The sequence below is a fragment of the Aspergillus japonicus genome (assembly GCF_003184785.1).
Source record: "Aspergillus japonicus CBS 114.51 unplaced genomic scaffold BO86scaffold_4, whole genome shotgun sequence".
Lineage (NCBI taxonomy): Eukaryota > Fungi > Ascomycota > Eurotiomycetes > Eurotiales > Aspergillaceae > Aspergillus > Aspergillus japonicus.
The window spans coordinates 605,059-623,953 of record NW_020291641.1 but is presented as its reverse complement, the minus strand read 5'-3'; the positions used below and the strand labels follow the sequence as shown (position 1 = coordinate 623,953).

General features: G+C 54.9%; 9 protein-coding genes across 9 annotated transcripts; 5 read left to right on the top strand and 4 right to left on the bottom strand.

Annotated features, from left to right (window-relative positions):
• Positions 1 to 791: 791 nt before the first annotated feature.
• BO86DRAFT_434727 (carboxylesterase/lipase family protein) lies at positions 792 to 2,447 on the top strand (the record flags this gene model as incomplete). Its single annotated transcript, XM_025675914.1, has 1 exon — positions 792 to 2,447. The coding sequence occupies one exon, from the start codon at positions 792 to 794 to the stop codon at positions 2,445 to 2,447; it is 1,656 nt and encodes a 551-aa protein (XP_025532014.1).
• Positions 2,448 to 3,657: 1,210 nt separating this feature from the next.
• BO86DRAFT_395563 (uncharacterized protein) lies at positions 3,658 to 4,262 on the top strand (the record flags this gene model as incomplete). Its single annotated transcript, XM_025673328.1, has 3 exons — positions 3,658 to 3,904; positions 3,992 to 4,076; positions 4,151 to 4,262. 3 exons carry the CDS (start codon positions 3,658 to 3,660, stop codon positions 4,260 to 4,262), a joined length of 444 nt encoding a protein of 147 aa, XP_025532013.1.
• Positions 4,263 to 4,841: 579 nt separating this feature from the next.
• On the bottom strand, positions 4,842 to 6,954 carry BO86DRAFT_353719 (SET domain-containing protein). The gene is made up of 4 exons (XM_025669541.1): positions 6,546 to 6,954; positions 5,895 to 6,460; positions 5,228 to 5,816; positions 4,842 to 5,162 (listed from the first exon to the last, which is right to left on the bottom strand). Exons 1-4 carry the CDS (start codon positions 6,870 to 6,872, stop codon positions 5,037 to 5,039), a joined length of 1,608 nt encoding a protein of 535 aa, XP_025532012.1. The 5' UTR covers positions 6,873 to 6,954; the 3' UTR covers positions 4,842 to 5,036.
• A 235-nt stretch (positions 6,955 to 7,189) lies between these two features.
• Positions 7,190 to 7,956, top strand: BO86DRAFT_385680 (uncharacterized protein). The gene is made up of 2 exons (XM_025671161.1): positions 7,190 to 7,678; positions 7,764 to 7,956. Exons 1-2 carry the CDS (start codon positions 7,322 to 7,324, stop codon positions 7,773 to 7,775), a joined length of 369 nt encoding a protein of 122 aa, XP_025532011.1. The 5' UTR covers positions 7,190 to 7,321; the 3' UTR covers positions 7,776 to 7,956.
• On the bottom strand, positions 7,894 to 9,856 carry BO86DRAFT_385677 (Ygr210 GTPase family protein). Its single transcript, XM_025671160.1, has 11 exons — positions 9,744 to 9,856; positions 9,618 to 9,675; positions 9,538 to 9,547; positions 9,200 to 9,468; positions 9,026 to 9,119; positions 8,938 to 8,969; positions 8,670 to 8,881; positions 8,410 to 8,615; positions 8,175 to 8,354; positions 8,004 to 8,124; positions 7,894 to 7,951 (listed from the first exon to the last, which is right to left on the bottom strand). Exons 1-11 carry the CDS (start codon positions 9,777 to 9,779, stop codon positions 7,925 to 7,927), a joined length of 1,245 nt encoding a protein of 414 aa, XP_025532010.1. The 5' UTR covers positions 9,780 to 9,856; the 3' UTR covers positions 7,894 to 7,924.
• A 464-nt stretch (positions 9,857 to 10,320) lies between these two features.
• Positions 10,321 to 11,141, bottom strand: BO86DRAFT_385675 (uncharacterized protein). The gene is made up of 3 exons (XM_025671159.1): positions 10,825 to 11,141; positions 10,713 to 10,762; positions 10,321 to 10,630 (listed from the first exon to the last, which is right to left on the bottom strand). Exons 1-3 carry the CDS (start codon positions 10,952 to 10,954, stop codon positions 10,457 to 10,459), a joined length of 354 nt encoding a protein of 117 aa, XP_025532009.1. The 5' UTR covers positions 10,955 to 11,141; the 3' UTR covers positions 10,321 to 10,456.
• Positions 11,142 to 11,263: 122 nt separating this feature from the next.
• On the top strand, positions 11,264 to 12,472 carry BO86DRAFT_353711 (fumarylacetoacetate hydrolase family protein). Its single transcript, XM_025669540.1, has 4 exons — positions 11,264 to 11,410; positions 11,462 to 12,016; positions 12,072 to 12,168; positions 12,223 to 12,472. The coding sequence occupies exons 1-4, from the start codon at positions 11,383 to 11,385 to the stop codon at positions 12,428 to 12,430; spliced, it is 888 nt and encodes a 295-aa protein (XP_025532008.1). The 5' UTR covers positions 11,264 to 11,382; the 3' UTR covers positions 12,431 to 12,472.
• Positions 12,473 to 14,534: 2,062 nt separating this feature from the next.
• agdC (putative alpha-glucosidase) lies at positions 14,535 to 17,981 on the top strand. Its single transcript, XM_025671158.1, has 7 exons — positions 14,535 to 15,131; positions 15,190 to 15,797; positions 15,851 to 16,094; positions 16,150 to 16,221; positions 16,274 to 16,747; positions 16,803 to 16,911; positions 16,968 to 17,981. Exons 1-7 carry the CDS (start codon positions 14,921 to 14,923, stop codon positions 17,860 to 17,862), a joined length of 2,613 nt encoding a protein of 870 aa, XP_025532007.1. The 5' UTR covers positions 14,535 to 14,920; the 3' UTR covers positions 17,863 to 17,981.
• Positions 17,982 to 18,026: 45 nt separating this feature from the next.
• On the bottom strand, positions 18,027 to 18,792 carry BO86DRAFT_406519 (uncharacterized protein; the record flags this gene model as incomplete). The annotated part of the gene is made up of 4 exons (XM_025674192.1): positions 18,027 to 18,064; positions 18,123 to 18,177; positions 18,259 to 18,666; positions 18,745 to 18,792. The coding sequence occupies 4 exons, from the start codon at positions 18,790 to 18,792 to the stop codon at positions 18,027 to 18,029; spliced, it is 549 nt and encodes a 182-aa protein (XP_025532006.1).
• Between the last annotated feature and the right edge of the window lie 103 nt (positions 18,793 to 18,895).

The window sequence follows — 18,895 nt, the reverse complement described above, 5'->3', positions numbered from 1 at the left end:
CCGTGCCCAAGAGGGGCGTTTCGTGCGGGACTACCTGTCCTAGGAGTAGTCGCCGAGCCGCGTCCCAGCTGTGCGGAGTTGGTTCCTGCAGACAGTAAAGCGGGCCGGCCGATCCCGCCAAGTCTCCGAATCCTCCGAGCTTATCTTTTGGTCGCTTGCATCACTACGCACTACATTCACTACGCGTCGCCCGGCGCGGAATGAGAAGCGGAGAAGCGGGCAGTCAAGAGTACCTAGGACGACGCACTTCTCATCACTTTCTTGGTCTCGTATGTCTTGAAAATCAACAAGTCTTTCTGGTTACTCAGCTTGTTGAGGGTTGCCAGTGAGACACAGTTTGAATGCCTCACATCATTCGACTCGGAAGAGTAATCCGTGAAGAAAACCAAACTATAACACCCTGGGACTATACTCCAATGGAGCAGGATATGACGACAGTCCGCCCAGCAAATGCAACCCGTCAATCTGCTGCGCGCCCCGCTGAGGCATATCTGATGCGTCTCGCAAGGCACCCTTGGTTTCTAGAAGTGCGCGTCTAACAACTTGCGGCAAGGATCGTCATGCAGACTGCGCATGAAGCACTATTCTCAATCACGTCCCCACGTGTGCTTGTTCCAGTCTGTCAGACCACCCTCAGTAGTCACGGAGATCTAACGGCTCTCCGTCGCAGCCGTGCCTGGCAGGGACGCAGGTTATAAAACCTCGCACATCTCCCTTCGCCACCTCCAACTCTCTATCAACCATCATCCACCTCATTCCCCTTCTGCCTTACAAGTCCAAGAAACCAAGGCATGCCTTCCCTCGCCACCAAGGGCCTGGCCTCCTTGGTCCTAGGTGCCTCCCTCGTCCACGCCCAATTGTGGGATGAGATCATCCAAACCAGCTACGGTCCCGTGCAGGGCTTCCAATACTTCAACCAGTCGACCCTGGAGAAGTACTTCGGCGTCTCGGAGTCCAACGTGACCGCCTTCCTGGGCATCCCCTTCGCTGCGGACACGGGCTACGAGAACCGCTGGAAGGCGCCGCAGCCACGCACGCCGTGGAACGAGACACTCCAGGCGACGGCCTTCGGCCCCGCCTGCCCTAGCGAGTACGCCACGGACATCAGCGAAGACTGTCTCAGTCTGAACCTGTGGACCAACGCGGGCAGCGCCAGTGACAAGCTTCCCGTCATGGTCTGGAACCAAGGCAGCGACGAGACCTCGGATGATGCCTGGTGGTACGGCGGCGGTATGGCGCTCAAGGACGTGATCCTGATCACCTTCAACCGACGTGACGACGCCTTCGGCTACCTGGCGCATCCGGAGCTCAACGAGGAAGGCCTGAAGCTCACCGGCCACAACACCTCCGGTAACTACGGTGTTCTCGACCAGCTCGAAGTGCTTAAATGGGTGCGCAACAACATCGCCCAATTCGGCGGCGACCCGGACCGCGTCGTCGTTGCAGGCCAATCCTTCGGCTCGTCTCAGGTCTACCACGCTGTCAACAGCCCGCTGTTCAGCGGCTACTTCCACGGAGGCATCTCCGAGTCCGGCATCCGCTACCCCTATGACCCGCTGCTGGCGGGACTGGCCACCTCCTACGTGAACATGTCCACCGCCCTCTTCCACGGCGTCAACTACACGACCTTCCACAACGCAAGCAGCATCGCCGAACTGCGCACGCTGAGCATGGAGGACCTGCTGGTGGGCTCGCAGGACCGCGTCAACAGCACCTGGATCGACCCGATCACCGCCCTTTCCGCCGGCTACCCCTTGATCTTCAAGCCCGTCCTCGACGGCTACGTCCTGCCCTCGACCTACCTGGAAACCCTCATCAACGGGCCCGCCAACGACGTCCCCGTGATCACCGGCAATACGAAGGACGAGTCCGGCGCCTCGACCACAACCTCCTACACGGTCAAGCAGTACGAAACCTACACCAAAGCCAAGTACGGCGACCTGTACGACGAGTACATCCGGCTGTACCCGGACAACGGCACCGCCGCGACCGCCGACCGCTCGTGGAACGCCGCCGCCCGCGACGCCTCGCTGATCGGCTCCTGGGCCTACGCGACGGACTGGTACAAGGCCGCGACCTCGGACTTCTACACCTACTACTGGACGCACGCCCCGCCCGGCCAGAGCCAGGGCGCCTTCCACCAGTCCGAGATCATGTACGCGTTGAACGCGCTGTACGCGAACGTCGACACCTACCCCTTTACCGACGAGGACTGGGAGATCCAGGCGCACATGTCGGCGTACTGGGCCAACTTCGCCAAGACGCTGAACCCCAACGAGGGCGGCTCGTACACGGGCAACGGCACGCTGCCCGTGTGGCGCCCGAACAGCAAGAATGGCACGCAGGTGGTCATGGAGTTGGGCAATGCGTTTGAGGATGTGGCTATTGCGGAGAAGGCGCAGGTTAAGTTTATGATGAAGTGGTTCCATGAGCAGACTCCTTACTAGGGGTGAGTCTGTTCTCTAAGGCAAATGAGAAGGGGGGGGTGTTGGGGAAGAGATAGCGCAGACGGTGTGGCTGTGTGTTCTGGCAGGGATTGCGAGATGCTGGAGCATGGCCTGTCAGACGAAGAAACCCGCTCAATATCTTTTCAGCTGGGCTCGATATCAAAGATTGGGATTTGGTGTATGTAGTCATTCCTTTTGCATGTACTTTAGTCTTTGTTCTAGCTTTATGCTTATTCCTTGTGTTTCAGTGCGGGTGGTAACGTACTTAGGTAGCCGTGTTGGGAAGCAGGGTATAGGTACATCACATAGATCTTATATCTATAATCAAAATCAATCAGCCTGACTCGATATTCGACTGAAGGGCTCTACACTACCAAGAGTATAAGATTGCTACCCGCCAAGGAAGAACATCCCCAACTCCGCGACAAACCAGCCACTTCCTCGTCATCAGGACGCCAACGCTCGTATCAATATATGCACCTTCTCGAGCTGAAGAATGTGGACGTTCTGGATCCCTTGTTTGACCGTCTCCTGTCAACCTCCAGCATGGGTAATCTGCACAGCTCACAACGTGCCCATCACTGATTTGTTCTCTTCGCGTCCGGCCGTTAAGCATTCCCCGAGAATATGCAGGTTGTGCATTAGCCTGCATTGTATCAGTCCAGTCCTCTTCACGTCCGAGCCTTGGCGCACATCCTTCGTGCTTGGCTCTGTTATGCACCTTTCCCTGGCAAATTAAAATGCCCTTGACAGCTTCCGTGTCTCTTGGCGTCGGCCAGTCCGAGTCTTCGAGTTTCTTGGCTCCATTAGAGTATCAAGTAGAGGTGGTTTGATCCCAGACGCAGCTCCCCCGGATAGACAACAAGAACTGGTCCTGGCGATTGGTAGCTTCAGGAATGAGGCTCTTCGAACACGAAGCACCACTTCATCTGACAGCGTTTGCATGCCTCGACTCACCGTTGAATAATCCAGTCGCGTTCGATATGCACAGAGTCCAACACGAAGCAAGCATATTCGAGGAAAGCCATCGTCTTTGGGCATCCAACAGCCAACTTGAAGTGAAGTACAAGCACGCCGTATCCAGTCCTATTACACCTGAGCAAAGGTATATAAGGTCGTGCCAACTCGCTCCTTCAATCCCCATCAAACCATCCCCCGCAACCGCAAAACAAGCCAGAAACCCCTTTCACAAATTCCACCAACGAATAAAATGCATCTTCTCATCACCACCACCACCATCCTCCTCCCTCTCCTCTTCCAATCCGCCACGAGCCTTCCCTGCCATGAGCCGCAAGCCGACCAAACCATCCTCGAAGCCCCCATCCCCACCACCACCCGCGTCACCACCGCCGAACACGTCTTCTTCAACACCAACGCCAACTCCGGCCTCTACCTCTGCGAGAACGCGCTGTTTCGGGGCTACTGTGTCCACTATACCTCCCCCTTTGGGCAGTGCAGTACGTATTGGCCTCAACCTACCTACCTACTTTTTACGACCCTACCAACCCAGCTCAATCACCTTTGACTAACACAAGACCAAAAAGCAACCATCACGGACCAATTCCCGCCGGGCGATCGCGGTGTCTCGGCCGCGGGATCGGATCGAGGGAGTTGGTGTACGCTGTATTCGTGAGTTGGCTCCTTTCCTCCTACTTGCTTACGGTGGACAGTCTCGAGGATGGTTGTTGATTCGTGTGTACCAGGGAATCGGGCTGTCATGGCCAGGAACTGCAGATCCATTTCCCGGGTTATGAGAATCTGGCGTACTTGGGGTGGAATGATCGGGCGAAGAGCTTCAATTGTGCGGCGGAGTGAGAGCGGACTTTTAGCATGATGAAGGTGGAGTTTGCTGAAAGATAAGTTATTTCGGTATGTGGAGGCGTATATGGGAAACACATGATATCGGGAACTTGCAGAATGGTATGTCACTTTTATTGTTGTGAGTTGTTTGTTTGGTGTTTTGTAGATAGTCAGGTAAGAGCCAGAGAATAATAGGGCACTTCATTGAATAAGACTTCTCTGCCGGAACCAAGGTATACTTCATAGCGACATTCTGGAAGAACTTATGCTACACAACTCAAAGACATGGGCATGCATCAATAGATAATAATAGGAGTCTGTTGCCTCCCTACTGTCAGTGTGCTTTTACCACCTAGAGAGATAGTAGACCTGGCTGGACTATCCTTTTTGGTGGAAATACGAAGATTTATAATTCGATTGGTTTTTTTCTTTTCCCTTTTTTTCTTTTCTTTTTCCTTGAGAAACTACCTTCTCAATTGCGTGGAACAAAATTCTTATTACTGTGTATTTTACATATTCTACTAGGATTTTAATTAGACTTGGTATTCTTTATGGAGATATTCATACCTGAATATACTTACTATCATTAATGTACTGGTAGTTACCAAGGTGGCCGGCTCCCAGTTTACTTACGGATTATGTTACATCACTGAGAGACCTATAACTAATACTATGTCACCACTTATAGGGTTGGCACTGCCATGTTGTGCGATCATGGCTTCTCTTAAGAGAACTCGAGTTCTAGCATTTTCTCCAGTCGTCATTCAGCGCTGTTGTCCTCAGTTCGCCTCAAGAGAAATCTTCCTCAACATCTTCAGACTGCTGCTGGCCGGAGTCATCCTCCGCCCCAACAGCCTCCGGCTGCTGCTGCCCAAGGTACCGACTGACCGTGGGACTGGCCATGAGCTCATCTCTCTGCAACACTCAAATTAGCAACGTAATCGCAAGACAAACAACTCGAAAAAAAAAGTGCAACATACCCGCGTGGCCAAACCTTCAATCCCCCGACCCAACAAATTCATCTCCAGCACCCGTAACCGCTTGATCATAGCATAAACATCCGGCCTGAACATTGCCCGCATGTCCTCATTCTCATCAATCTCCAAGACCATCAACCCCGTCTCCCGAAGCACCCAAGCCTGCGTCTCTAGCCTCTCGAGAATAAGCACCGCCGCGCGAAGCTGGATGATTTCCCAATGCGGATCCGCACGGAGCAACTCGCTGAGATGACTCGAATCGCGCAACTCCGCCCCCTTCCACAGCGCCTTCAGCTCGCGTCCGCCATCATTAGTCTGAAGGACCGTAAAATCCAACCCATCCTCCTCGTTCACGCACGCCCACCAGATGATCGAGCTCTCCCACGCCGTGGTGGGCGCTGACTCGGAATCTGCAGCCGACGTATACACCCGGACACCCGGGGGCTCCTTACAGAACGCCTTCTTGACGACCTTCAGCGGGTCATCGTCCGGAATATCCAGGTCCAGGAAAATCTGTTTCGCATCGGTGGTCTCTCGATCCAGAAAGCCGTAAGAGAAGATCATTTCCGAAGCGGGCTTCTCATCGCCGTACCTTTCCATGCCCAGAGTAAGCCCCCAGCCTTCACCCAAGCCCCCCAAGCCCATAATCCTAAACGGGAATCGAACTCACGAGATAGTCACCTCCTCCCCCGCATGCACCCTCTTCCCATACCGCAACTGCAGCACCACATTCCCCTCCGCATCCTCATCATACAGCGCCTTGACCGTGTCGTCGGAGCTATGATTCGCCATGTCAATGCAGGGGACCATGGCATGCCCGCTGGTCGGCAGATCGACCATCCGCGACCGATACAGCGCGTCGACGTATTTCCAGTCCTCGAGCGTCAGCCGTCCCTCTTCTCCAGCATCAACATCACCCTCAACATCATCAGCAGCATCACCTCCCCACCAAACCTCCCGACACCAGTCAATCCCCCGCGTCGCCTCCCGCAGCCGCGCAAACTCCTTCTCCAACGCCGCCAGCTTCGCATGCACCGCCAACCGCAACGACGTCCCGCGCAGCAGCTCCATCTCCGCTTCCGAGTAAAAAGTGGGCAGCGGGATCTCCTGTGGCATGTATTTCATATACTCCGTCCAGGGGCCCGCGACACCCACCGCCGGGCTTTGGATCGTGCAATCCGGACTGGAGTGCGTGATCTGCATGAGCAGGAAGATCAAAATCGCGCCGCGCGGGGTCTGCTTTTGTTAGCACGCATCGTGCACCGTTGAGCCCATTCCCCATCTCCGGATTCGATTAGAATGAAGAAGAAGCAAAACATACCCGTCCAAACTCCCCGACAGCATCCAACACCGCCCTCAGCCGCCCATCCGACTTGGCATACCCATGCACCGTCTCCAACGACAGGATCAGATCCGGAGGAACCTTCAACAGGACCCCCGTATCCACGGCGCCAAGGGCGGTCTCGCCACCGGCTCGGTCCTCTGTCGCGATGATCCCTGTGCCCTTGTTGCTGTTGCTGCTGTCCGAGGTATTATCACCAGTATGATCATCAGCGCCGAGAGGACCGAAGACAACGCTCTCCACCCCGATTCCATTGAGCCTCACCCACGCCGGCAGCGTCTCAATCGGTAAGTGCGCGCGCTTCATCTTGATACTCAATTAACTCTTTGCTGGAAGCTATCTGCATAACAGCATAGCATGACCCAGCATGCAGGGTATATGAGGGTGGGGGAAGGAGGATGTTTTGATTTGACGTTAGCAGTCCCCGTTCCCGGCCGTTATCGATAAGCACTCCCCCAGAACCCTAAGCCCTAGAGTCAGGCTCATTACGGCATGGAGACGTCATGCAGCGCCAAGGAGGCGGTCATGGCCATTCCCGGGGTAAAAGTCACTGGATTGACCGTGGAGTATATAACCAGCGAAGGGGGAGCATTGTCGTTGATGTCATTTTACATACCATACATTTCCAATCTTCAAATAATCCCGATCAATTCAACTCCAATTAATTATCTTCCTGCCTTCTCTCTACCGTCGAGTGGAGGTCATTACTTCGAGCCGGAAATCTACACATCATACAAACCTACGCAACCGCAAGAATGTCCATGTTCACCACGACCCGCTTCGCTTCGAGACTCCCCGGTCTGCTCGCCAGACAGCAGCAACAGATCACCAACCCGGCCATCGCCGCGCAAGCCTATCGGAATAGCTCGTGGGTGGGCACCAACGCCGACGACCACGCCGTCAACCGGACCAAGAAGCGCGACAACACCGACGTCTCGACCGACGCCTCATCGGCCGGGCAGGAGGACCGAGAGTCAAGCTACGGGGTGCCGGACAGTTCCAAGCCGGCGGGCGCCACGGAGCGCGGGGGGCTGAAGCACGAGCGCAAGGCCAAGAAGGAGCACCCGAAGGCGCCAGAGCCGGTGATCGGGATGAATGATGAGAGAGGACAGGTATACTAGACACTCTTGCCTTCTTGGTGGATGCCACGCCACCAGCTCTTGGGAAACATTTCCAGCTGACTTACCTACTTCTCAGCGCGGTCACTAAATCTCGTCGATAATGTCTGGGTTATGTCAGTTTGTGCAACAATCGTTTTCTGCTGTTCTAAACACTCGTGTTCTCTTCATGAATGTAGCATCACATCGGTTTATAGTTTCATTATCATGTTCACTGTACATAGATTGGATGGCGGGGATCTATCGGCCAGGCTTGAAAGAAAGAATCTGAAGGCAAGATTAGTCTTCGCATGATCGGTAAACCACAGAATTGACGTACGTCGTGTTTCCCAACTTCCACAATCTCGTCCTCGGAGACACGAGTTCCGCCGATTCCTTCAATATATGAGATGGGTACATCTCCCATGACCTTGCGGGCAACGTCGCCCACTGTGCTGTTCCTACTCATTGTCAGCACGTTCCCTGTTTGCTTGATCAATTGACTACTCACTTTCCCACGAGGACACAGTCTCGGAAGACTGCCGTCCCGGCTCCGGATGAGAAGGTGTGGATATTGCGGACAGGAAAAACGGGTACAAGCCCCAAGAGTTCCGCAGCACGTGAAAGACACTGGACCACACCGGTGGATCCGAATCGGTACAGAACCATATCTTTCAAGTTCTCGACACGCCTGGAGGTTTCAAAGTTAGCTTGCCTGCTGACAAGTCCAGTCTGGTGCGTCGTACGTTTTCAGCTTCTCGTCCATTTCCTTGAGGCCACCTCCATCCGGATCACCCATATCAATCAGGTCCTCTCGCATATCTACAAACTCGCTTCCTTCGATGTATTTGATATAGCCCTGCTTGGCAAGTCGGCGCAGGAAAACCTCCGAGATGGCGGAGCACAGCACGATCGACTTCGGATCTTGCATCTTGGCAATTTTGCTGATATTCTAATATCCCTATTAGCTCAAGAACACATCCATCCGGAGCAGGGAAGCACATACCTTGTCCGCATCGGGATGGTCGATCTTATTCAAGGCAAACACGGTAGGGAACTTCTCGTCGATGAACGTCGTGACCACCTTCTCCACTGTCTCATCCGACCAAGCCTCCAACGGTTCCTTGAGCGCCAACTTATCCAAACACCGCCCAACGATGGAGGATGTACTTCCGTAACCGGAGAACTGAGACTGCAATGTATCCACGGCCGTGGATTCTAGCTGGAGCGTTAGAAAGCCTGCCACAAACTCATCCACCACGCCAACAACTCACTTGTAGCAACATGTCTCCTCTTGATCGAGCCCCTGGGATTACAAAATCAGCCTCTCCATCTGATCTATGATTCCGAACGCGACCGTACCATTTCTGCATCAAGTTGCCAAGCACCCAACGCACAATCTCAGAGTGAAGCCACTCGATATCTTGCGAGGGGTCGTAGCCTCGTGTGGCCTTGCCTGCAGATATCCGGTCAGCCCGGTCCCAACCACCAAGTAACCCCGCGAGGCCAGATTGAACCCCGGGAATGTGATTGTACCTTCTGCATCCGTCGTCCCGCTCACATCCACCACGTGAATCAGCGCATCGGCATGGCGCAGGTCGTCCAAGAACTTATTCCCCAAGCCGCGGCCCTGGTGCGCGCCCGGAACCAGACCAGCTACATCCAAGAGCTCGATCGGCACCGAGCGGCGGCCCTCCACGCAGCCTCCGTAGTTCGGTCGGCATTTATCGGAAACGTTCAGTCTTTGACAGGCGCATTCGATTTGAAGATATCCGATAGCGCGCTGGGGATCGATGGTGGTGAATCTGCGGGAGGCATCAGCGCTGTTCGGTGGACGGTTGGTCAATCGGTGGGTGGGTAGGTGTCAAACGCACGGGAAGTTTCCTATGGAGTAGTCATGCGAGTTAGTATATAATGATCGCCGAAGACTAGCGGTGACATTATCCGAACATACCAACTTTGGAGGACGCATCAGTCAGACTGTTGAGGGTGGTTGACTTTCCGCTGGACGGCTACAGGTTCCCCTCATTGGAATCAGCAGTGGATCAGACGGTGGGTGGATGGAGAAGACAAAAAAGACCTTTCCCACCAAGCCGATCAATGGATCTCTTGGCATGTTGATGTATAGTTTCCCAGGTGGAGATCAAGTGCACGACGACTCGGAAATAAGTAAATAGTTCTTTTGTGCCTGGTTTATGATGGGTTTCGTTCGAAAAAGCATTTCTGCAGGAGCGGGGAAACATTCAATTTCTGCCGGCTGTACAAGGCAGGCGGTCTGCGCTATGTATGACCGTTTTGGGATCCCGCGGCGGGCATCGTCACCATATTCGGTCTACAATTTTGGAGAGTGGGAGAGCTGGCAAATCCGGATATTGATGACTCTTAAGAAGACCAGAGTAGCTTGTGGATTATGTAATAAAGAATGAGACCGTCCATAAATGTTATGACCCCCATCTTGTCTCGGTGTTTTCTCGAGGCATAATGACCACAATATATACCGCGCTTTTGATGTACAACACGCAAAGTATGAGAAAGCGATTTGCAAGTGCCAATGGGCACATCTCCCAATTACTAAGAACCGCTTTAGTGCCACTTTTCATGCGCTTGATAGCACAACCAGCATTCGCAGTCAAGAGCTTTATAATATACCAATCATGGTCCGTAGATGCATTGTCGCGATTCCGCAAACATGGTTGTGAAGTAAACTATATACAGGACGTAGAGTATCATCAATTCCACCACATATTCCGTGAGTTGCCCCTGGCACTCTCACCCTTTCAGAGCAATGTCCATTTAAGCATCCAACAACGGAGGGACCTTCTCGACAAGGTATTCGACGATGGCATCGGGGCCGCGCTCGACCTGGAGGCCTTCGGGGATGGCGTGGAGCTTGATGGTGGGGTTGATCGAACGAGCAATGGAGTGGATTTCCTGAGCCTGCTCCTTGGTCCACATGGAAGCGCTGAACTGTAGGGTCGAGTCAGAACATATACCAGAGGTAGAAAGCCTCCCAGCGAATTGGTGCTCGTGGCAGAGGATCCCAACTTACCAGAACGTCAGGCATGTGCTCCCTGACCTTGGGTTCGACCTCCTCGATCTCTGTTCCAGGTTGTGGTCAGTCAAGTACAGGACAAAGGCACTCCGACGGTGAGTTCACTCACTCTCGCAGTTGTCAACGTGGATGATAGTGTAGCGGTCCTTGAGGGCCTCGATAAGGCGGCCGATCAAGCGCTTGGCTCTCTCGGGAGCAGTGTTGACGGTGACGAGACGGAAGGGGCCCTTGGGAGACATGATGACTGATTTTTTGAATGTGCTTAGTTTAAAATCTTGCAGAAGCTGCGACGGCGTACATGGTAGCCTTTTAAACCAGCGTCAAGCGCATTGCGACTTCGCCGCTTTCTCCGACCGAGATCCCCGCTGGCGACATCCCCACAACCGCAGCGTGGGGAAGTGTTGAAGTGGGCTGTTTAAGTGTAGCAGTCGTCGCCGGGTTTCGTCCGAGAAGGAGACCAACGGTTCAACCACCTCCGAACTTCCCACCCGACCTCGATTCGCCATTTGCCCCACCTCTTATTTTTACCCCTCCCCGCACCAGAAAGAGGGGTGGCAGCTGCGATGTCGGGGTAGTTATATGCCGCCTTCCTCTTATAAGCGTCGAATCCACTGTTCTGCACATCTCTCACGTTCGCATCATACCTCACACTCATCCTTCATCCACCATGTCTAAAATCGCATCCACTTTCTCGCGTACGTGGACGATCCTGATCAGAAAATGCTGCAGCTGCTGACCCCCACCAGGCCTTGTGCGCTTCGTCCCCAAGTCGAACCCCTCCAAGATCCTGATCGGCGAGCCCGTCGATGCCTCCATTGATGTGGGTTTGGCTGTCTACAAGGGCCAGGAAGTCGCCGTGCGACCTTTCTCCGGCACTTCGGTCCTGAACCCCGGCCAGAAGACCGACGCGACCGAGACCATCGAGCGCATTCTTTCCCCATTGGCACAGAGCGAGGTCGGCACCATCCGGTGCATTGGCCTGAACTACGTCTCTCACGCCGCGGAGATGAAGCTGGACATTCCCACCGTCCCCACGCTGTTCATGAAGCCCCCGACGGCGCTCTCGGACCCGTGGCCCGCCCCCACCGTCCTGCCCAAGATCACACAGAAGGACAACACCGGTGACTACGAGTCGGAGATGGTCATTGTCATCGGCCGCGACGCAAAGGATGTGAGCGAGGAGGAGGCGCTGGACTACGTGCTCGGATACACGGCGGCCAACGATGTATCCAGCCGGACCTCCCAGATGAACCAGAGCCAGTGGTGCTTCTCCAAGGGATTTGATACCTCGTGCCCTATTGGTATGTATGCCTGTCCCTCGCCCATTCGGCATATCTCTAATTGTATCGAATATAGGCCCCGTCCTAGTCTCCGCCGCCCAAGTCCCCGATGCCAGCAAGCTCCACATCAAGGGATCCAAGAACGGCAAGGTCCTGCAGGACTGCCCTCTCACGTATGTTTGGTTCTTTTTCTTACGCGCAACATAAAAGCTAACAATTCTGTATAGTGACCTGATCTTCAGCGTTCCCCAGCTCGTCAGCTTCCTGTCGCAGGGCACCACCATCCCCGCTGGAACCATCATTCTGACCGGTACTCCCCCCGGTGTTGGCGCTGCCAAGAACCCCAAGGAGTTCTTGAAGCACGGCGATGAGTTCACGGTCGAGCTGCAGCCTCACGTCGGCACTTTGATCACCAAGATCGAGAACCAGGCTTGAAATTTGATAGCGAGTTTACGATAGTATAGATAATAGATTTTGTCACGCGTGTACCTTGATGTATCAATTCGTAGCTCCTCTTTCCAAGTTTGGTTTGCTTTATTTGGTCAATTGCCTCTATCAGGCCCGATAAGCAGAGCAAGTCAAGTAGATCGATCACGCGCAGCAGACACGAAGCTTAGTCGATCAACACTCTTCCGCTCTCTGCACATGAACATCCCCGTCGCACAGCTCGATGCTTCATAATGGCAAAGCATCGCCGGCATATCCGCTAACTGGATGCATGCCGAAGCGTACGTAGCTCCGAGGCCACATCCCCACGATGACTAATTCAGCTCCCCACAATCGTTGTACAACAGCTGCCGCGCACCGGAGAGATGCCAGTGCTCCGGTTGTTGAGATTGATATGAGGTATGAGGCACAACTGTTCTTTTCCATAGTAACTCTGCCTATCCTTTAGTAGTGACTCTGAGAGCGTCTCTGCTGATAAGCGGCCAGTGCACATACACATTCCTGAGTTTCTGATCAAGACAACATATCGCATCGCGATCTGAACCACTGCGCGCCCGGGTTATCCGACCGGATACGGTGGATAAAGTCAGCTCCGCCGGAATTAATCAGTGCCGAGGGCCGACCGGCTCGGGTTCCCGCCTTTGCGATAAGGACACACCGGACAGCTGCCTGTTAACAGTTGAAACAAACAACTCAACACCCAAACAATTCCTGGTTCGATCCAGTGATGCAGGCAGATTGCTGTGAAAACATCTCTATAATGACCAAGGCGTGTATTCATGTCTGGATTGGTAGCAAGTCTGCCTGCGATTGTTGCTATCACCTCTTCGACATGTTCCACCTGAGCTACTACGGCGATGTTTACTCTCCTGTCAAGCCTCTTCTACACACAGGATTCTCTTTCTACAGAAGGAGACCTTGCACGCAAAGTACAAACAATCCCCTACCCCTTCCCCCGCGTTACGGTACTTCTCAATCCCCGACCACCCTATTCCAGTCCCCGCACTTCACCCGCTCCGCCCGGCCACCCAGCACTAATGTGCCCACCTCTCAACGTCCGTCGGCCGGTGTCTGTCCACGTCCTCCACAGATAATCCCGCTAAATTTCCGTAGACCTTGGCACCCTGGAGCCATGGTTCGGTTCCGGGGGACCCAGGTCATCCTGGGGGTGCTCAGAGATAAACGCTACCCGATTGCTATACTTCTTGTAGGCGCGATAAGAGAGTATCCATTATCTAGGTCAGGCAGTTAGCCCGTTTGGCAGGTAGAATTCGGTATGTTCAAGGAATTTGTCTGATGTAGCAATTGGACGAGTTGGAAGTCGGTGCGGCGCGTTGGTGTCATATGCGGCAGTGGGCGAGTACCGGTGAGTACTTCTCACTTCTCACCAGGTGGTCGTGGTAGGTTTGACGAGTGCACGTTTGGAAACAAGTCTGGATGCTCTAGAACTTCTCTTGTGCAGGCTGACTGACCATTGGGAGTCCAGTATGGGAGACACAATGGTGCATGAACGATGTTGGACTGTTCTTTTGGGGGTGAGCTGGCTGTTGGGGTTGAAGTATTTTCCTCTTTGGGTAAGGCTCGGTTTACTTGCATCTCAAGTCCGATCCGATCCCGGGTCTTTGGCTCTGCTTTCTCAACTATCCATACCTCTGGGTCGCCTAGTTTCAATCTCAATCCATGGAGACGATCAATATCTTTACACTCGCGTCTTTCTTTCGCAGCAACACAGTTAATTTCCCCCGATAATCTACTCACTAGTCCTCCTATCTGTTGTGATGCAATAGTGTTCGTCTTACGGCCCGTGCTGGCTCCACGTCGGCTGCAGCTGCAGCAGCCAAACTTTCCCCTCACCTCAGCTTAAGGGTCCCGACCTCCCAATTATTGCCTGCACCGCACCTGTCGTTCTAGTGCCACCAGAAAAAGAACGAGCGACGTCACAAATGATACATACCTATGCAACCATCCATACCACGCTGTGAGGTGGCCGGCTCTGACGGATGCAAGCCACCGCCAAAGCCCAGCCGAGTTGCCCCCCCCCCCCCCCCCCCCATGCCCCCCGCCTCCCCAAATCACTAGTGGCGATGATCCCCGATAATTGACCGAAATAGTCTTGGAAAAGGGTGCCAATTACCTCGTTAAGGGTTCAGCCTCCGCTCTACCCCAACCTCGGCCTTCCTACTCGAGTCTAACCTGCCTCTGGGCAGCGACTTCTGGACTTTTGAGTCGCAGTTCTCGTCGGCAAAATACTTGACGGGGCTGGTCTTGGCATCAGAACAATTTCAAGCATTGTGAGGGCTGGTGGGGTCAATGTTGTACTGCAGCCTGCATTCTGATGGCCTTGGATCAACATGCCCTGCATCCGTTGTCAGCAAACTCTGACCGAATGCATGCCTATATATACCGTGGCGATCGGGCGTCGATCTCACCACACTTTCTCAATCAACGCTGTTCCCTAAGGCGCGCTCTTGACTGAGGATGCTAGGGTCCTTGTTTGCTCTCGTCCCCTTAGTGGGCGCCGCAGCTATCAGATCGGAGGCATCTCACCATGACTGTCCTGGCTACAAGGCCTCCAATGTCAAGAAGGGTGCGAATTCTTTAACGGCGGACCTGACTTTAGCTGGCTCGCCCTGCAACAGCTATGGCACGGATCTGCGTGATCTCAAGCTTCTTGTGGAATATCAGACCGGTATGAACATGTTCAACTCGAGGTTGGTGTTGAGGAAGTCGCTCACAGTTCGCGTTAGATGAACGTCTCCATGTAATCATCTACGATGCCGATGAACAGGTATACCAGGTTCCTGAATCTGTGCTTCCCCGCGTGGACGGGGATAGCGGATCCAGCGACACATCAGCGCTTGATTTCGACCTCGTGGAAGAGCCATTCTCGTTTGTTGTCTCAAGAGACGACGAGGTACTCTTCGATTCCTCAGCATCGAACCTTGTGTTCCAAAACCAGTATCTAAACCTGCGCACCTGGCTCCCCGACGAGCCCTACCTTTACGGTCTGGGAGAGCACTCAGATCCTATGCGCTTGCCGACAGACAACTACACCCGCACGCTCTGGAACCGCGACGCCTACAGCACGCCCAACGGGACCAACCTCTACGGCAGCCATCCGGTCTACTATGACCACCGTGGCGAGTCTGGTACCCACGGCGTTCTGCTGCTGAACTCCAACGGCATGGACATTAAGATCAACAAGACCGACGACGGCCAGCAGTACCTCGAATACAACACTTTGGGCGGCGTCTTTGACTTCTACTTCTTCACTGCGCCTAATCCCAAGGAGGCGAGTATTGAGTACTCTAAGGTCGTCGGCCTTCCAGCGATGCAGAGTTACTGGACTTTGGGAGTACGTTCACCCACCCCAAGGGATGGTAATTCCCCATGGCTAAATCTCTTTAGTTCCATCAATGCAGATACGGATACCAGGATGTCTACAATGTAGCCGAGGTGGTGTACAACTACAGCAAAGCCGGAATCCCCTTGGAAACCATGTGGACCGACATCGACTACATGGACAGGCGGAGGGTATTCACCCTCGACCCGGAAAGATTCCCCTTGAACAAAATGCGCGAGCTGGTCACTTATCTACACCGCCACGACCAGAAGTACATTGTTATGGTTGATCCCGCAGTGAGCGTCAGCAGTGAGTAACTCCAGCAGCAGTGTTATGAAGTTCAAGCGCTGACAGTCCGTCTAAGACAACTCGGCATATACCACTGGTCTGAGCGAAGGCGTCTTCCTCCACCACCAGAATGGAAGTCTATATGAAGGTACTACTATCCTCTGCCATTCACTAAGTATACAAAGCTTACCCACGACTAGGTGCCGTCTGGCCCGGCGTGACCGTCTACCCGGATTGGTTCAACCCCGACACCCAAGATTTCTGGAACGCGCAGTTCGCAGAGTTCTTCAATGCTACCTCGGGAGTCGACATCGACGGTCTGTGGATCGACATGAACGAAGCGTCCAATTTCTGCCCCTACCCGTGCGCAGATCCGGCCGCGTTCGCCATCTCCGACGACCTGCCCCCGGCTGCGCCTGCTGTTCGAGCCAGTAGCCCTCGCCCGCTGCCTGGGTTCCCCCAGGACTTCCAGCCCTCTGCGTCCAAGCGCTCTTCGGTCAACGGTCAAGGCACCAAGGGGGCGAAGATCGGACTAGCCGACCGCAACCTCACCGACCCGCTCTACAAGATCCAGAATGCGGCCGGAGTCATCAGCATGAACACAATCCAAACCGACATCGGCCACGCCGGGGAGGGCTACGTCGAGTACGACACGCACAACCTGTACGGAACGAGTTGAGTACAACCACAGCCTCTCACACTCCTGTTCACGCTGCTAACATAGCTCAGTGATGAGCACGGCGTCGCGCGACGCCATGGCCTCCCGTCGCCCCGAAGTCCGACCCTTCATCATCACCCGGAGCACCTACGCAGGAGCGGGCTCGCACGTGGGACACTGGTAAGCCTCCGCCCACCCCCACCCTTACAAAACCTCACATCCTAACCCACCGCCAGGCTCGGCGACAACATCAGCGACTGGGAGCACTACCGGATCTCGATCGCGCAGATCCTGGCGTTCGCGTCGATGTTCCAGATCCCGATGGTGGGCGCGGACGTGTGCGGGTTCGGCGGCAACACGACGGAGCAGCTGTGCGCGCGGTGGGCGGCGCTGGGGGCGTTCTACACGTTCTACCGCAACCACAACGAGCTGGGCGACGTGTCGCAGGAGTTCTACGTGTGGCCGACGGTGGCGGAGTCGGCGCGCAAAGCGATCGACATCCGCTACCGGCTGCTGGACTACATCTACACGGGGCTGCACCGGCAGGCGCAGACGGGCGAGCCCTTCCTGCAGCCGCTGTTCTACCTGTACCCGGCGGACGAGGACACCTTCGCCAACGACCGGCAGTTCTTCTTCGGGGATGCCCTCCTCGTCAGCCCCGTCACGCAGGAGAACGCCACGGCCGTCGACGCCTACTTCCCCGACGACGTCTTCTACGACTGGTACACGGGGCGCGCGGTGCGCGGCCGCGGCGCGAACATCACCCTCACGGACGTCGACTACACGCACATCCCCATCCACGTCCGCGGCGGGAATATCGTGCCCGTGCGCGCGGCCAGCGCCATGACGACGACCGAGGTGCGGAAGAAGGGGTTCGAGTTGCTGATCGCCCCCGGGCTGGATGGCACCGCGTCGGGCAGTCTGTATCTCGATGACGGGGACTCGGTCGAGCAGGCCGCCGTCACGGAGGTGACCTTCCACTACAGTCGGACGGGCCGCGAGCTGCGCGTCGCGGTGGAGAACGCCGGGTCCGAGGTGCGGGTGGAGAAGGTCACGGTGCTGGGGGAGTCAGGCAACAAGACGCACGGGGATGGGTTTAGTCTGCGGTCGTCGCTGAAGGTCAAGCTTTGAGTCGTGCATCGTAGCCTTTTGGTGAGAATCAATGCTTGTCTCAGGGACTAGAATGGTGTGGCATATCCGCGCTGGATCTACATACTCAATGCAATATATATGAGACCTAGGTAATCGACTCTAGTATCGGTTATTAACTTACTGTCTAGGTGTAGAAGCTCAATCTAGACGGGTTCGTGCGGCATTCGACCGTTGTCCACGGCTACTGACTTCAGCCATGACCTTTACTTGAAGGACGTGACGTTGGGTACAGTACTCACCATCGAGCTCGTCCCCCATCCTACGCAGAAATACACGCCACCCAGTTCCCAGTAGCTGCAGTTAACGTTACTACAGGACACCGATGCAGGAGACCACGGTAGATGGAAAGGACCCAAGGCATCCGTTCGGTCTTACAGACGACGTCCAGGGATATGCATTTCCCTCCGCCGCGCCTGCGCCCATCCACTGGCGAAAGCCACCGCCCTCGAACGCATACGGTACCGCAGCTTTGGTCCCGAGATGCAGGAGCACGGGGCTAGATGTATCGGTGGGGATACCACCGTCGGTAGAGCCATTCCGTCTCCAACAGGCCGAAGCCTGGAAGCAGAGGATCTGCGACGGGGAGGCGCCCATGTAGAAGCGCATAGGTGGTTTGCGGCCGGGGTCGACGGAGTCGGGGTGGAAGGCCGTGCTGATGGAGGGAGCCGGCCACGGCGGCGAGACGGGTCCAGTATGCTCTGCTCGGCTCTGCTCGGCTCTTTTCTGGAGGGCGGGTTCGAGTTGTTGCGCGCTTGGTGGGAGGGTTTCGGTTGCGGTGACGAGCTGAGATTCAGTGGATGTGGTTAGCGTTAAGAGTACAGTATGAGACGTGCAGAAGGGCTGAGCGGATGGTCCACTGACTTGATGGAGTTGTGGGGGAGAGGGGAGATTTCCCCGCGGATGCGTCATATCGTGACTCTGGTTTGTTGGCTGATGAAGCTGGCTGTGCCATTCTGGTGACCCGTTGGATTGATAGTGGAAAGATTGGCGGTTGCGCTCTGCAGTATACAAA

What these genes read in the sequence shown, in the direction of transcription:
- agdC (XM_025671158.1), top strand. Translation starts at nt 14,921, where the DNA reads ATGCTAGGGTCCTTGTTTGCTCTCGTCCCCTTAGTGGGCGCCGCAGCT. An exon ending in AGAGTTACTGGACTTTGGGA is followed by an intron (nt 15,798 to 15,850) that starts GTACGTTCACCC and finishes AAATCTCTTTAG; the next exon opens with TTCCATCAATGCAGATACGG. An exon ending in GCACAACCTGTACGGAACGA is followed by an intron (nt 16,748 to 16,802) that starts GTTGAGTACAAC and finishes AACATAGCTCAG; the next exon opens with TGATGAGCACGGCGTCGCGC.
- BO86DRAFT_353719 (XM_025669541.1), bottom strand. Translation starts at nt 6,872, where the DNA reads ATGAAGCGCGCGCACTTACCGATTGAGACGCTGCCGGCGTGGGTGAGG. An exon ending in CTGTCGGGGAGTTTGGACGG is followed by an intron (nt 6,461 to 6,545) that starts GTATGTTTTGCT and finishes TAACAAAAGCAG; the next exon opens with ACCCCGCGCGGCGCGATTTT. An exon ending in TTGAAGGTTTGGCCACGCGG is followed by an intron (nt 5,163 to 5,227) that starts GTATGTTGCACT and finishes TGAGTGTTGCAG; the next exon opens with AGAGATGAGCTCATGGCCAG.
- BO86DRAFT_353711 (XM_025669540.1), top strand. Translation starts at nt 11,383, where the DNA reads ATGTCTAAAATCGCATCCACTTTCTCGC. An exon ending in AATCGCATCCACTTTCTCGC is followed by an intron (nt 11,411 to 11,461) that starts GTACGTGGACGA and finishes GACCCCCACCAG; the next exon opens with GCCTTGTGCGCTTCGTCCCC. An exon ending in TGATACCTCGTGCCCTATTG is followed by an intron (nt 12,017 to 12,071) that starts GTATGTATGCCT and finishes TATCGAATATAG; the next exon opens with GCCCCGTCCTAGTCTCCGCC.
- BO86DRAFT_385675 (XM_025671159.1), bottom strand. Translation starts at nt 10,954, where the DNA reads ATGTCTCCCAAGGGCCCCTTCCGTCTCGTCACCGTCAACACTGCTCCC. An exon ending in CCACGTTGACAACTGCGAGA is followed by an intron (nt 10,763 to 10,824) that starts GTGAGTGAACTC and finishes AACCTGGAACAG; the next exon opens with AGATCGAGGAGGTCGAACCC. An exon ending in AGCACATGCCTGACGTTCTG is followed by an intron (nt 10,631 to 10,712) that starts GTAAGTTGGGAT and finishes TCGACCCTACAG; the next exon opens with TTCAGCGCTTCCATGTGGAC.
- BO86DRAFT_385677 (XM_025671160.1), bottom strand. Translation starts at nt 9,779, where the DNA reads ATGCCAAGAGATCCATTGATCGGCTTGGTGGGAAAG. An exon ending in GGCAACTTGATGCAGAAATG is followed by an intron (nt 8,970 to 9,025) that starts GTACGGTCGCGT and finishes TTGTAATCCCAG; the next exon opens with GGGCTCGATCAAGAGGAGAC. An exon ending in TGGAAGTTGGGAAACACGAC is followed by an intron (nt 7,952 to 8,003) that starts GTACGTCAATTC and finishes TCTTGCCTTCAG; the next exon opens with ATTCTTTCTTTCAAGCCTGG.
- BO86DRAFT_385680 (XM_025671161.1), top strand. Translation starts at nt 7,322, where the DNA reads ATGTCCATGTTCACCACGACCCGCTTCGCTTCGAGACTCCCCGGTCTG.